At 42.4% G+C, this 16,250-nt stretch overlaps 1 protein-coding gene across 1 annotated transcript; it reads left to right on the top strand. All coding sequences in view use genetic code 11, as the record gives it.

Annotated features, from left to right (window-relative positions):
- Positions 1–5,733: 5,733 nt before the first annotated feature.
- On the top strand, positions 5,734–10,917 carry EGR_00448 (hypothetical protein; the record flags this gene model as incomplete). The annotated part of the gene is made up of 5 exons (XM_024489697.1): positions 5,734–5,793; positions 6,931–7,046; positions 7,088–7,204; positions 8,404–8,573; positions 10,817–10,917. 5 exons carry the CDS (start codon positions 5,734–5,736, stop codon positions 10,915–10,917), a joined length of 564 nt encoding a protein of 187 aa, XP_024355694.1.
- Between the last annotated feature and the right edge of the window lie 5,333 nt (positions 10,918–16,250).

The following is a 16,250-nucleotide window of genomic DNA, read 5'->3' as shown; positions in this document are numbered from 1 at the left end:
TCTGTAGGTCGAGAGTACATATTCTGCCCGAGTGTTATGTCCTCCTTCATTCATGGGAAAGCCCAGAGCGTATTACACGGAGTCTAAGAACAATAATGATGCAGTAGCAGCAGATTTGTTCGAAAACCCGATTAAATTGGCAATTTAAGGGGAAAAAACAACATGTATGCTCTTCCAACACTCAAACGATATAAATTTACTGAAACATTGTCCGTTAATAATAACAAATATTTTTTAGTGAACTGGAATAAGGAACTGATAATTTCCCTCCTAAGTAAATTTTTTTTTTACTTTTTTCACCTTTTATATGGCACTTTGTTTACAATGATTCATTGTCCACTTTTTTGGGTTCTAGTGAAATAAAATGACGTTTAGGCTATACATTTATTTCCCTGAAAAGGAAAATACGCATGATTCATTTGTGACGACATTTGAAGAGAGTAAATAAATCAGGGCATTTCAGGAATTCGAAAATGCCGAGTAAATGGTAAGAGTATTAAAATAGTAGTCTAAACTCGACTGAAGTGCTGCGACTTCCCCGAAGGCTATTGAGGACTAAGGGGTCACTAGTATGCCATGGAGGCCACTTCACCCAGCGGAAGTACAACCACGGTGCTTTAAGTGCCTGCAAACCCAAAACGAAGTGTTGGCCAAATTGTCAAAGTATTACTTAGCCCCTTCTCCATTTGAGTGCCTCTCCCGACGCTCCCCTCGGTCAATAGCGTCGGTAGTCACAGCGTAGATGGTGCTGTGGGAAAAACACTCACAAGCCAGCCGTGTCAGTCGTCTCATTTTCACTTAAGTGGGAAGGTATTTGATCGCAATTTCACTGTTTTCTCTTAACAATTTTCATTAGATGTGGAATTTTGTCCTGTTTGGGAACTGTATTGGAGGAAGGAAGGAATACCCAGGCCATCGCGTGAGTCCATCGCTAGTCGTAAGAACACTGGCTTAAGAACAGAGTCATTTAGCAGAGGTAGGGGTTTAAAGTAGTTTCGTAGCCATAAGGTGTTGCTTCTATTCCGTAACGAACTTGCCCAGATATTTCACGGTGACGACTGGTGCCACTTCGCTTGGGACGAGCATTCCTGCAGCACGCGGGACTGTGGTAGTTGCCGAAGGTAGATGTCATCTTCAACTTTTCCTTTCTGGGGTCGTCAAGACTTCCCCCATCCACAGAATATGCCCTTCTTCTGTCACACTAAGGTTTAACTTTCAGCGATAGAAATCAGAGCAGCAGTCCTTTAGGATCGGGTTCGTTTACCGCTGCAACTATTGCAGCTCCCCATGATTTCCCTGTAGGCAGGAGTCAGGATACCAGGACAGAAATTGTATTGTCGATGTACGGAAGAACTTGGGGCTACTGGTATGGTCTGAAGGACATGCCACCCAGCGGAAGTGCAGAGACAGAGCTCTAAGCGCCACCGAAGCCAAAATCAAGAGCCAAGCGAATAAACAAAGCATTACATATCGTTCTTGAAGGGGATTTTTCCCAAAGTTCACGAAGTGTATCCGAGGTGGAAGATGATGTTGAAATGCACTTAATTTGTTATTTCTTCTTCTGATGGAGTCGTAAAGTACAATTTTCAGCTATGTTTTGGTTGCCCTTTCATCCTCCAACAGAGTTTACTTGATTGGCAGCGGTTTGCCTGTTGGACACGGTCAAGTGGGTGCTGACTATTGCAAGCACCCGGGCACACACATCCTCACACACGCACACACATAAGTTGCAGAGATCACCTTCAGCGATTTTGTCCACCCAACTAAATATGTTTTTCCTTCTGGTGAAGCAGACGTGACTAAACTTTTCCCAAAAAGCGACCGTAGATTAGATGAAATTGGCGACCTCACTGCTTATGCAAATAGTCATTCAATCCATCTTTGCTTAATAAACCACGTTAAATTCAATTAAAATTAGGCAAAATTCCCCTAAATTTGGACTATGTTTACTTTTTTTAAATGGCATTAGTTTAGAGCGGCCGCAAAAATTTTGATTAAAATATTTGACAATTTTAGTTAATAAGATATCATACTCTGTTCCCTTAGTCACCCCCTATAGGGTGAGACACAACAATAGAACAGGAAAAACAACTTGATGGTGGAGTGTTACTTTTTGTCATATAATTACACTACCTCTGCAACCAAGTCCGTGGGATTCAGCTGCGCCACCGAATGGGGACGACCTTTAACCCCCAACTTCCTGATAATGTGACAGTACAAATACTAAGTGCTTGTGCGTTGTAAAAACAGGAAGGTTTGTTATTTGCAGTGCCGGTGGTGGTGGTAGTGGTGGGTAGTGAAACACATTGACTCGGGTCTTGCGCCTGACTGCCTACCTGAATTAGCGCTTGGCATAATGACACCGAATGTCTTTTCACTATGCAATACACAATCATGTACATAACATGCCTTGCATTTATTAAATCATAGCATGGAGTTTCAGGTGATGAGCGCATGCCAAAATGTGAGTTTTGCGTAAAAATCACAGGTGTTTTAACGAAAAACAGCCAGAGAATGGTCCAAATGCCTAACTTATATATCCATTCTTTAGATGCGTAGTAGAAGATTTCAGGTTCCGATGATGTTTACTACAATGACTTGGTACCACTTCTGAGGTCTTATTGTATGCATGCAATTGCTTATATGTATATATTATTAGGTTTAGATAGGAATACATTGGCCTATCAACGTGGTAAACTTTGCGCATACTATCCTTTCCCAACTTCCAACCCTAAAGTTGTCTACTTTCTGTTGAACTTGATGGGCATAGGTCGAGGCTGTCTGCTGTCTACTCGCTTTCAAGTCTGTAGAAACTAATTTCTCATTAAATTTGTTTAGCAGCCCTTGGAGTAGGCAAAGCATGCGGTGGTGGCAGGTACCGCCCACAACCAAATGATTCAGTCAAAAATGCTGATGTACAGTTTTGAAAAAGCCTTCTATTCTTAGTGGTAATGAGAGGCTACGATTCACTACTGATTAAAATACTTAAAGATGGTGTGAAAAGCTATTTTCAGTAAATTTTAATGTGATTGATGGAGAAATTAGCTTTCACCAACACCAAATTGGAAAGCGGAAGTCGTTTTACGCTGACAGATGACAATAAGTTTTGCATAATATCACCTTGATCTTCCCTTTCCCCACCTACGTCATAAAAAGGCGCTAGTGGGAAAGCACAGTGTGTCCACTGACTTGTGATAAGAAGGTATCATTGGTCATGTCCGAACAACCCACTCTTAACTCATCCTACGTTTTCGAGGGACGCACCACTTCATCCTTTCAAGACTTTTCTTTGCGTGTGTGTATTAGTGAGGCACAGCATATGCAATTTTTGTCATGAATTTTCACTTCTTAAAGAACAAGCAGCAGTTATGGCTGAGATCTACTTGACCAATGCAAAAAATGGAACATGCACGATACAATCCTTCAGAAAAATAGCTATACCTAATGAATCAGTGGAAAGAAGGTCGCATTTTCCGTGTTACAAGCTAGTACATCATCTCATGCCGCTGCAAAACTTGTCCGTGAGGGTAGGAAAGAGGAAGGATGATAATGCCTTTGCTGCCACGTCCCCGCGATGATATTTCCTAAGGGCACGATCGCCACCTTTTCCTAGCACTAGGGCTAAACAATCTCCTTCGAAATAAAATAGGCATTTGGATGGGAAATATACACGAGGTAGAAATGTAGGTGGCTGAGGTTAAGTTTATTACCACCACAGCTACAGTTTATAGAAGTCACAATGGACTGACCTCAAGCAGGTTTAAGTGAACCAAAAGATTTGTCCCGAAAGTGAGAGGTCTTTCCAGCAAATCTGGCCTGTGTGAATCAACGGACTTTTTTAGAAACCTGGTAACTTAAATATATGCAATGAAATTATGTACAAAAGTTACTACACCAAATGTGAACAATGTTAAAGAATTTAATATCTACGTACCTTCAGTTCAGTTGGGTGGTTGAAAAAGTTTACTCGATTTCTATTAGGGTGTGTACAAATCTAACGTAAATAAGTATTTACGCCGGTTTGATGTTGGTCACTAAGATTGCCCTCGAGGTGTATTCCAGCCAAGACTTTATGACTACGCAAGAAGGTGTTAAAAGGAGGTAAAATTAATTGAATGGAGCATAAAGTCAAGCCACTGCTAGTGGATTTTGCAGGAAAATGGCCATCTACTTCCACTTACTTACTGGAATAATCCAGCAAAAGTGTTACAAGAATTTTAGTGCATCCTTGCTACTAAGTCCAACTTCCAGTAACTAAACCTGAATGTTACTTAGGATTAAATACTACATTATAAATGTGTGGATTTACACAATCTGGCTTAAATATTTTTCCTTTAATAAAGCAAAGCTTGGCAGCCGTTTTTTGTGGTAAGCACATTGCATGCATTGTTTACCCAAAAGGCATTGGTCACAAACACATCAACTATGAATCACGACTTTTACACATTAATACGTCCATTGACCGTCCACTTCGTAAACGTGTAAAGTAGGCAAGTCTGGGGGCGTTTAAATGCAGTCACTGAGAGATAGCGTGATAAGCTGCCTTCATGGATAGGCGTACCTCACTGCACTAGTCTCAAGTGGGTCAATCCCGGTCTAATGTGCGCAGACACTTGGGCCAGCAGCTTGAGAGTGAGTCAAAATAGACGTTACCCACTAGCTTACTGACGGCTCAGTACTTTGTCAGATAATAAAATCTCTGAGTTTAGGTAAACCACCACCGATTTGGGTGGTTGATGGCGATGTTCTATCGATAGCCTCAATGCACCGCTATTAACTCAGCCTAACCAGCTGGCCTACACATGACCGCACAGTGTTCTGACTTTAACCTAATGTCACAATAATGTGATAAACTTTTCATCATTTATTGCCAGCTGTTTACCAAATTGTGTAGAAGGTAGAATAGGGCGGTTTAAAGCAATGATAGATGATAATAGGTGAATGGTTTGCTTTTAGTTATCTCTGTAATTTAACCTGCAAATACTGATGACAACTTGTGTTATTAGCAGAACAACAAAGCGATTGAACTGGGGCTGTCGAGTCCCCTCTCACCCTCCAGGAGGAAACGTGGCAAATAATTAATAACTAGTACCACCACTGCGGTGGTCAAGTGTTCTTGTTGTGTACTGGTAACGTTAATGAAGCATTCGAGGTTGTTTAAAAATGTTAAAACTACTAAAAATAAGTTATTTTGGTGAGAACAGCGCGATTATAAAAGTAGACAATGGATGAGATTAATGGAATGGATTGGGTGCATGGAAAACACCTAGTGTTTATACCATTGTGACATTCAGTATTTTAAGACACCCATTCATCTAATTGTTTGGCTTGCGGTCCTCCCTGTGCGGTCTCTCACCACTTGAAAATACCACGAGCTTAACCAAAAAAAGTGATTTCTGTGAATTTATCCACCATCAGTAAACATAATTTAATTGCCATAAAATGAGAATGGAAATGCAAAAGTGTAGAACCAGTGCCCCCATGGGTACATGTATCTTGGAGAGCAAAGGAAGATGGCGATGATAAAGCACATTTTGCTTCCTCCATTTGTCTGCGCGCTAAAAATTTTTGCTTAGCCCATAGTGGATGGTTTGAAGTGAATGTAGAATTCTGGCAAGCCAACATAAAATTATTTCCATGACTACATGACACAATGGCTGCCTTGGTGACCATAACAATACCATTATTCAGCGAACTTACAAACCTCCCATTAGCCGAAAAAATGAGGTATTGATGACAATAACAACCCCAGAAGAAGCAATGAACAAAAAGACGTTGATAGGAGCGGAAAAGGTGAATGAACAGCGTTTTTTGTTGTGTACTTCGATGACACATATTTTTTCCCACTGGCGGAGTTCTTCTGTTTGTCAAAGCGATGTCGTTGTTCAGCTCGGGATAGCTAACTCCTTTGAAAATAACCGCCATTTTTTAGCTTAAGCGTACTAGCTAAAGTGGGGATCCAGGTGGGGGACGGTTAAATGAGTCAGAAGAAGGAGGTGGGCGGTTTGTTTACAAGTTCAATTTATCACTGAGACAGGGCAACCGGCTTTACGTATCCAGCTAACTAACTCAGACTGGTATCATCATCTTAGCAACAGTGTTTTGAAATAGAAATTAGGAATTCCAACGAATGGCCTTCATTGTGAAAACCTGTGCTGGCGTAAATGCAAAACCTTGAATTTGAAGGAAGAGGAGTGCAAAAGTGTGCTGTGCCCGCTGTTTGCACTTCCGCTTGGCCGGATGGCTTTCCGAACTTCCCAAACCCCTCAGCCCTTCTGCACTGGTATGAAAATAAATCTTTCATCCCGATGTGGCTTATTAGTAACTTGGACTTGGACTCCTGTGGATGCATCGTTTTAGTAGAGGTAACTAGAAAAACAATGGCACAATTGAAAATCTCTCTCCGAGTTTCAAGGTCTTCAACGGGAGAACTTTAGAGCCATTATTATTCCTGCATTTTAGAGAGTGAGGCTCAAATTAGTAGTATTTTTAATGGAATGTTTTAATCAACTTCATTTTGGCAACGATTCGAGGATGAATTCCCCAGAAAATTCTCTAAGTGGATGATCTGTAGTTTGTTCCCTCTAGTAGTATTTGAGCGGACCATTCTTCTGTCCAGAAAAAGCATGTATCCAAGTGATGAAAAAGAATACGGCTAGCTACTTTATCATCGAATCATGTAAAAGTGAAATTTTTACGAGAAAAGGGTGTGAATGTGGTTTTAGGAGGGAAATTTTTCTAGCAAAGTTTACCAGTGAATCAAATGCTGCATAGGAAACTCACTTAACCGTATCCTACCCAGAGTTATTTCCACGCACATCTTTTGACCCTCAAAAATTGGGATTCTTAAACTGCCATTAAAAATATCTTATTTCAGACAGGTTCAAAAATACACCTTTTTACCGTCATCTTGTTCATCCCTTAATTCAGACTCTTGACACTTTAGAAGGGCAAGGCACTCATTTTACGGAGGATGCTGTCTCATCCGGTTTCGAAGTGGCTCCGAATTGCAGAAAATTTGACAAAGACCCGTCAGCAAATGAGAGGTGAAAAAGCTCCACCTCTGACAAACAAATATGGTTCATAGATACTTTCCTTGCTTTAATCAACTTTTTAAAATGAATAAACGAACACTCAGTTGGAATATAGTCCTAATGCAGAAGAAACAAACAACTATCTTTTTTATCAGTCTCAGTTTTTTGAGGTAACTGAATCACTGCAACTTGTGTAGTGCCCGATCGGGGAGGGGTTGACGATTAAGAGATGAAGTTTTGCTAGATGGGCTTTGCCTCAGCCACTTTAACAACTTTGTGGTTGAAAAGCTTGGTGACGTGTGACTTGAGCCTTCGCCCTACTTTCTAACCGACTCCGAGAGCCCAACTGGGCGCTAGCGATTGGATGATTAATGCCCAGTCCCATTCGAACGAGGCTTCTGACAACACCCCATAACAGTAATGACTAGTGCATCACGCAATCAGACAATGAAGGCACGGATGGAATACATGCAGGTGTGTGTATGCAGGCCAAATCCCCACCCCCCCCCCCCCCCCGCCACCCTGGCTGCCAACCACTCTCACGGCACAAACACAACTGGCTGCGAGGGGATTGGCTACTCAAGCAGCCTGGAGTGAACCAATTGCCGTCACGCGCCCCCTTTCAATATAAGGATTGGAGGATCGCCCATGAGCCAAATTCGGCGGTGGATTGGATTTATTTGCGTGGAGGTGCACAATGACTGAGGTTGAAATCGAGGCTCCTGAAGTAAGACCTTCATTCAACCTTGCCACCTTTTCTGTTGTCAACTTAATGCTTGATACGCGCTATAATTAACACTAAGCCCCATCTCCACCCAAGCATGACGGGAGTAGAATTTTCAAACTTCAATGTGAAATTTTTTTCCAATATTATTTGAAAGGTTGCAGCTGAGACTGATGGTGCGCCCGAAACACCAGCCTGCGAGGAGACAGCTCAGGATAAAGCGGTTGGTTGATGATGCAGAATTGGAATACCTAAAGATGGATTTAACAGAGGAAAATACACATGGTTTCCTTTGCTTTTAGGGCGATGAAGAGGCTAAGGGAGAAAAATCCAAGGTGTGAAATAAAGTGTGACAAATGCATTTGACATTCTTCAATGCACTTAGACCTATCTAATCTGTCTCCACCTACTCTTAATGATAGAGGAATTGACAGTTTAATTTCCTCCTGTAGAAGAAGCTCAGTGTGCGAAGTTGGATGAAGAAAATGACAAACTTTCATGCAGTAAGTATCAGGAACTTTTTAATTTTTATGAAAGCATTTCATTTGGCACAAAATAAACTACCGCTTTTGCTTGCAGAAACACTCCTGCAAAACTGAGAAGAAGGTGCGTTTAGTACGACACATTGAATACCTCCAGATGAAGTAACTTTTGTGCGAATACAACTTGTCTATTTTGTCATCAGAAGGAGAGAAAGTCTGAGCCGATGGCTAATGGAAAGGACGACAAGGGAGTAAAAGTTGAAGAGAAGAAGGAAGGAAGCGGCGAGGCCTCCACCTCTGAGAAGAAAGAGGCGGAGCCAGCAGCAGTGAAAGGTTAGTCTGCACCTCAATTTGGACACAGGTTTGAGTGGAAAGCCCCTACCAACACACAAAATCGTATTTTGCTTTCAGACGAGGACCACAAGCAGGAGGCGAAGGAGGGGGTGGAGGAGCAAAGTCAGCCACACCACGAAGGCGAGGGTGAGGAGAAAGGAAAGTCGGAATAGATGCGTCCGCTGCTTCAATGTTTTCAACAGCGTGTGTACAAAACTACTTCTTTACCACTACCTTCCGTGCGCGCCAGTGTTCTAATTTGGTTGCTTATTTCCCAGTTGTCGCGCACCCTCCAACTATGACCTTGTATCTCAAATAAAGTGTTTGATTTTATGTTTTTTTTCGTCATTTCACGCGTCCCATTACGCCGTTAAGTAGTGCCAACATTGTGCCGCTCCACTCACCGAAGTCCACTGTGAATGTGGCGTCTCCACTTAAAGGGAGACCAGTTAGCGCAGAGCAGATTCGTTCTAGTGTCAACATGGCCTAAGTCATGTTTATTTCGGAGGAAATATGTGTATCCATTTTAATATCAGGTTATCATGTTTTTGTAAACTCTAGTGCAGGGAATGACCTGTTAAACGATTGATAGGAGTCAGCTGACAAGAGAGGTCGCCTAATGGTCCTGTAATTCGGAGGAGGTGAAATGTGTACTTCCGGCACACAACAGTATTCCACCATTAATTGAAAATAAAACTGACAGTTTTAGGAAATGGATATCAGCATGGTCCTATGATTGGGATTTTGTTAGGGAAAGTGAATTGGGGTGGAACTCTTTAGCTTCATAAAAAAATGGATTTGCCTAATACGTAACAGCTGAAATTCTGCATTGAGTTGTCCGTAAAATTGCCCCATAAAATGACTTCCAATTAATAATTTAATCCCTTCACCGAACAGAGTGGTCCATACTGCGTAACAAGTTTGGCGTTGCCGTGGTGGTAGCCATTAAAACTGGACTTAGCGACAGCCCAGATAACAGGGGGCAATCAACTGGCCCTATCATAGTTGCATGATACCCGCCTCGGTTGAGAAGAGAGATCCGCTAAATGCGGGCTCTCGCGCATGTGGTGTCACACTAGTCGGCGCGACCAGGCCACCTGATGACTGCGGGCACGTGAATGGCGCGTGACTGCTTAAGCCAAAAAACCTGGCATATCAAGTCTATAAAGCCAATTCGCGGCGTGAAGATGGTCGATCCACCTATTACGGAGGCGCAGTGGGTAATTTGCAAATTTTTTTTCCGTTATATTTCTCCCTTCGTATCCACCTAGCTCAGTATCAGTGAAACTGTTCCGTAGTCCCTTTTATCCTAATTTCTGAGTTGATAAGACAATTTGTTTTGCGATCAAGTGTCTAAGCATCTTAAAGTGATTGTTTGGTTTGAAATCGACCTACAGCCTTTACCCTTCCCAAAAGGGATCCGGTTTACCTTTTCACACGAGGGTTAGGTTCCTGAAATTTTGTTTTGGATCGCAAATTATGCGTTACAAAAGATGGCATTCTAGACATTTCTTTAAACACAGACATGTTCTTTTTTTATGTATGCAATGGCAAAGGTAGGATGTCACAGATGGAAGGTAGATAGCAGAAGTACTTTTTTGGCGTAGATGGGGAGGATCTTGATCGCAATTACTTTTTTATAAAAAACTAAGAGCAATGCTTGTTTGATGCCCCTTTTTACATAAGGAGGAGGAACGCACGACATACAGGGTAGGTTCAATTGTATAATCTCGAAATCGCTTAACCCAAGCGCCATTAAGCTGTAGACTGCTTTATCATTAGATCTGACGCCAAGAAAAGCACATTCCTTAATGTTGCTGCCCTTTAGGGACCTGTGCTGAATTTTCTGCAAGGCGCAATGGACCGTGTAAAGAGGGTGAGTTAATCAAATGCCTACGAAGCTAGGCGTCTCGTTTGAAGAGAAAGAGGAGCATTTGTAGCATTGTTATGCCCTGTGCCGCTAACAAAGAGGAAGTTAGTCCTCGTAGCTTGATAATAAGCACTCTTGGCTGTCAAACCTAACCGCCTCTTCACAGTAAGATAGGAATTAAAGTAGGCGACTGTGTTGTGTCTGCGTGGAATCGAAAGATCCTACAGTCATGCATCCAGTCTGTCTTGTTTGCAGATAGTGCCTCCACGCAAAAAGGACAATGTAGGTACTTTTGATGTGATTAATAGACATAACAGAGTGTTTGTCTCAACTAGCTTTGCATAAACTAAAATTTGACTTTTTTTAACTTTAGGTAACAAGTCGTTTTCTTTATTTCAGAAGAAGCTGAAGTGTGAAGATTGTGAAAATGAGGTTAAGGGTTGTGCCCTATTAACCGTCTGTTTGCTTAATTAGTCGTTCTCATATTTATTAATCTTTGTAAAACTAGTACCATTTACATAAATGGCAGTTTCACAATGCGTGAGGCAACTGAGTCACAGGGTAGGGGACGAAGTGAATTTGTTGGCTGTGCTTCCGAAAGTATGCAATCGAAATCAATGCTGGACACTGTCTGCGGAAAAAGCCAACACTGCAAGTCGGTTTGCAGTGTTTTTGGAAGATTTAAACCACAGAGTTGGCAGCGGTTGGATGCATCTGGCACGCTTCCAACCGGTGGGATTAGGGTAACTAACCCTTTCGACTGATGTGAACCCAAGCGCCTCGGGGCTACCGGGACATGTTTGTGTGGGGAGGACGCAAGTATCCACTTGGTGGTAACAAGTGGAAATCGGCTAAATGGTATAAAGCGCTGCTGTATTGTTAAGGGATTTGATTAAAAATCAGAAACGCGAAATGTGGAACTCATGGAAAGCCCTACTTTTAAATGGAAAGTAGTGCATTTATCTTAAGCATACATCCATTTATTTATATATAGCATATCGTAGTATTTAAAAAATGCCTATGAATTTCAGCCAAATTCTACTCAGAACCCTTTGGACATTTATTCCCAAAGGTTAGAGAAGTGGTATCAGATGTTGGAAATTTACATTTAAGAATGGGGAGCATCCGTAGTGCCTCTAGGCATCCCTGAAGACGAAAGAAGCCGCAATTCTAGGGCAGAATATGCGCTGTCGACGTAGAGGAAGGCTGAAGGCTATTGGTATGGCTAAGCTTTAAATACCCCTGACACCACAATAAAAAGTTAAGAAAATAATCAAGGATTTGTGTAGCGACTCACTCCTTTTGACCAACGTCCCCCGCAATCCTCTTGGTTAGTCACCCGCGTTAATCGTAAAACCTGGCCGGCGCATTACAAACAAAAAAACCTACGAACCAACCACACCAGTCATCGAAATTGAGCACAACTAAGAAGACGCCTGACTGAAACTCTTGGCAATTCTACTGGATCTGGAGTTTCGTCCCCTTTGGGAACTATATTGTAGAAGAAGGCATACGCTGGCCATCACGCATGTCAAGCAATGGTCCTAGGAACACTGGCCAGCATGAAGTCATGCAATAAAAGGCAGTGCTTGAAATAGTTTCGCAAAGTTAAAAGATTCATGTCTGTTCCTCCTTGTCACTTTTCACTTCCGTGCAGCTCAGACAAAGCAATCTGGGTTCTGTCCGATGAGCAGGGAGGCGAAGGAGGTATCGCGTGTCTACATGATTGACATCTTCATATAGATACCGTAGACAGCTCTGTAACGACCTTTTCCACATGATTCACCGTCACAGCTCGTGTCGCTTCAGTTGTTAGTAGCATTCGCATAGAACGCGGGACTGGGGTAGTTGCCAGGACTCGTCGCAGACTGTCCCATCCGCAGCATATGCCCTTCTTCCGCTACGTCAAGATTTAGCATTAAGTAATAGAAATTAGGGTATTCGACCTTTAGGATTGGGTCCACTTTCCGCCGCCACCGATACGGCGTCCCAGGTCATTCCTGAAGACGAATGAAGTCACAATACTTGGGTAAAATATGCGCTGCCGATGTAGAGTAAGGCTAGGGGCTACTAACATCTCGAACAAGTATTGGGACTTTTCCACTGATATTGGGAAAGTAAGAGACGAGAAAAGTCGCAAATACGTTGAATTTAAAAGGTGTCACTTCTGCACCCAAAAATTGAGCTAATGCAATGGATCATTTTGCACTGTATTCCTTCCAACGCAGCAATAAAACACTTTTTAAGTTATGAACTCGTATGGTGGCTTTAAAAGTGAAAATATCATAAGCCCACCAGCCATTTACCTTTGATATCTTGAATGGGAATGTTAACGAATGCCTAGAGCAGTTATACGGTTAGAGTTAGATACTATTCAAGTAGGCCAGCAAAATAACGGCGCTTCTTTAAAAGAAAATTATCTTGCTGCCAGAACCAAAGCCCTATAAATTGTTGTGTAGCATCTTGAGACTTCCGTGAAGACGAAATAAGTCATAATTCTAGGGTAGGAAATGTACTGCACACACACAGAAGGGCTTGGGGCTACCAACCTGCTCCAGATGTCAGGCCACCCGGCTGGGGTACGATGACGGAGCCCCTAATCAACCCCTTGTTAAAAGCGAGAGTTAAACAGTTGAGGCATTACAACTTCAAATTGTCAACGATTTGAAACGTGTTTTTTTCCTTTTTTAAAAAAATATACCAATCACTCGAAACACAAGTAGATTCAGGGCTCGGGTATGCAACGAAATACAATGAGCAGAAAAGAATATTGACCCGTGGACAAGTATGAGTTGAAAAGACACAAAAAACGAGGATTTTACAGACTCCGCTGGAGAGCACTGGAAGACAGGCATCACTGGATACCTTGGTGTTTACCCTGTTACTTTGTAGGCCTAAGAAGACAATCGCAGCGCCTTATTGATTGTAACAGGGATGATACTTCATTTTCTTGAGGACAATTATTTCCCGCTACAGGGTTATGAAATGAACGATTTTTGCATTAAAAGTAAAACAATATTCTCAAAACCACTAAAAGAAGTGGGAGATTTGCCAGCTCGTTAATAAAGTCGATGTCAATCCATGCCTATCTGCTGGCATTAGAAGCAGAAAATTGCGCTCCCTTTGTTGCCAAGGCACCGAAGGTCACTAAAAGCGGGTGTGCGATGCGCCTGTTGCCGCCAGTGTGATGTGCAGATCCTCTTCGGAGGGAGGTGTGAGTCATTCCCCCTTTAAATGTGCAGTCGACGGCCAGAGCGCGCTGTGTTACTTCCATGGAACCAAAGAACGACAAAGTCGGTTGTTCATTGTAATCAGCGGTGAAGAGTACGAGGGACGCCTAAGTTGAAGCAGTGTTTAGGATGTTAAAAGACGAAAAGAATCGAAATTCAAGAAGTGGAGACTGGCCTTCCTTCTTGCTTAGTCCTTTGTTCCATTTATGTGCTTATTCCAGAACCTAACCAATACCTAGGAAGCTTCGGCATGGGGAGACTCGTTTGCATGACTGAACCCGCCTGGGACAGCCTGCCTTTCCTTGTCATTGGTGATGAAACACAAGCATCAAGAGTAGACCAATGGATTCGGATTTCAACAAATGTATTGATGAGGTCTAGAAAATTAGCACCTTCCATGGTGTAACGCTCCATCAACTCAGTGCAGCATTCAACGTGGAGAGCTGTTAGTGATATCCAGCATACCCTAACTCTTCCATGTTGAAATTTTCACAGCACTGAATAAATGCTGAGGCCATGGGTGCGGATCTTACTACCTTATAGGCAATCAGCCAACCAGAAGCGTTTGCATTTAAATCGCTAAAATGTCTTACCCGTCGCCATATCCTTAGTGTGTCTGAAGTCTTCTGTACAAAGAGATAACTACGGGTTCACGGGAAATTTCACTTATCACAACGCATTACTCTGTGCTGACACGTCCCACCTCTGTAGCCTGTCACCTTGACCATCGGTGTCTGGACAGGATTGACTACGGCATGTGTGTCGACTAAAAGTGACAGGCCACCTTGTCGCCCGCAGTAAAGAGAAGTCAAGGATCCTGACGATGCAGAGCTTACATAAAAAAACAATGACGAGCTAATACAAGGGCGGATGTGCCTAGGACCGTTGATAGTCTTCCAGTACTACCCTGATTGACTGCCTTGGTCAATGATGCGGCCAAGCCTGCCGTCATCCTCACAATGAGCTCCCGGGCTGGCATCCGTGCAGCGGGCGTGATGGTTTTACAACAGCCACAGCTTGGAATTTTGATGGTCTCTAATTTCTGACTTTAAGTGTTCAACGGAAGCCAAGCAACCAACATAATGTCTTAAAGCGATGAGGAATAGAAGACATAAATAACAGTAGTTTAATCCCAAACAATCTAACTTGGCCATTTGTTTGGAACTGATTTCAGCCCAAGTAATTTCGAATCCTGAAATAAGACGGTGAGTTGCTTTGCAGTAGAAACTATAGATAGCTGTGAAGTCAGTGACGCAATAAACCATTGGCGCAGAGCGAATTACCATGAATAAGACAAATGACGGAACACAGCCTATTATCGGCACACAGGAAAGAGCAATCGAGATTCCAGTCGATGTTACTGGATTCATTTCTATGTGGCCCAAATGCCATTGCGACCAGAATTTTTCATTTGCATACCAAAAATCACAAGGATTTGTGAGGGTGTGCAAATCGTTTTTTGTAATTTAATAACACGCGAATTCGGATACGATAACCACAGATGAAAAAAATGTAAAGGTTGGGAATACGTTGTGTCCTTCTCAAGAAAAAAAAAGTAAACCAAAGATTTAATAACCAACCTGCGATACTTGCCCATTGTCAGTTGGCAAGTTCATTAACAAAGAACTGTTAACAATTTCGTCACTAGCGCCACGTGCGGGACGAACATCCCGATTGTATCCGGCGCTATCGCAGGAGGATTGGTGAAGGATAGATTTGCTTCCGTTTTTCACTAGTCGAAAGAAACTCCGTACACCGTGTTGATCGCTTTCTTCTGAGCGAAGGTGGCGAGTGCATCATCAGACGTAGGCGATGGACGTTACCTGATAGGCGAGGTCTTATTTGAGAAATTATACGATCGAAAACCCATAAACGAACCGAGCGGCCACATCTAGACAATTAACTTTACATTCCAAGTCAGTAGAGCAAATAGCTATAACGAAGCCACACATAGCGTTCCACACAATCCTAACACCAATCACATTATCAACGAAAACAGCACATGAGCAGAGAGCTCCAAGATAACAAATATGAGGGTAAAATTAAACATCAACATTAAGGATAGTTAGAGAACTTTTAATCACAAAGAAGGACAAAGAAAGACTAGTAAACGAGAGATTGGAAGGAAAGGCAGTTCAAGTGAGCCCAAACATTTCCAACAACGCAATAGCTCGCTCTCGATTCGCCTGCAGTGTATTCAGTTCTGCCTCGACCAGTTTCTTCTCTTCCAGCAGTTGGGCCAAATCTGCCCGCAAACGATCACAAGCTGGGTTACATTTTGTAGGATGAAAGCTCTTCATATCCTCCAAGCTTTGACCACACAGGTAGGCATAGTCATTTACGAATCTCAGCGCTTCCTCACAGCTTGTGATTGACTCTACGGTGAATGCAAGAAAATCGACAGTTAAATGAAGCTACTGCTTACATGGACAAGAAAAGGTAGAATAAACCTCACCATTTAAGCTGTCAGAAGTGGACATCAACCAACTGAAATGAGAGAAACACGCTGGCACATATCCAGTCCAACATAAAACAGGAAAAAAAAGTCGCTATCCAAGGTTGGGATTTTTATTGTAG

This window comes from Echinococcus granulosus (assembly GCF_000524195.1).
Source record: "Echinococcus granulosus chromosome Unknown EG_S00002, whole genome shotgun sequence".
Taxonomy (NCBI): domain Eukaryota; kingdom Metazoa; phylum Platyhelminthes; class Cestoda; order Cyclophyllidea; family Taeniidae; genus Echinococcus; species Echinococcus granulosus.
This window is presented reverse-complemented; position numbering and strand designations above follow the sequence as displayed.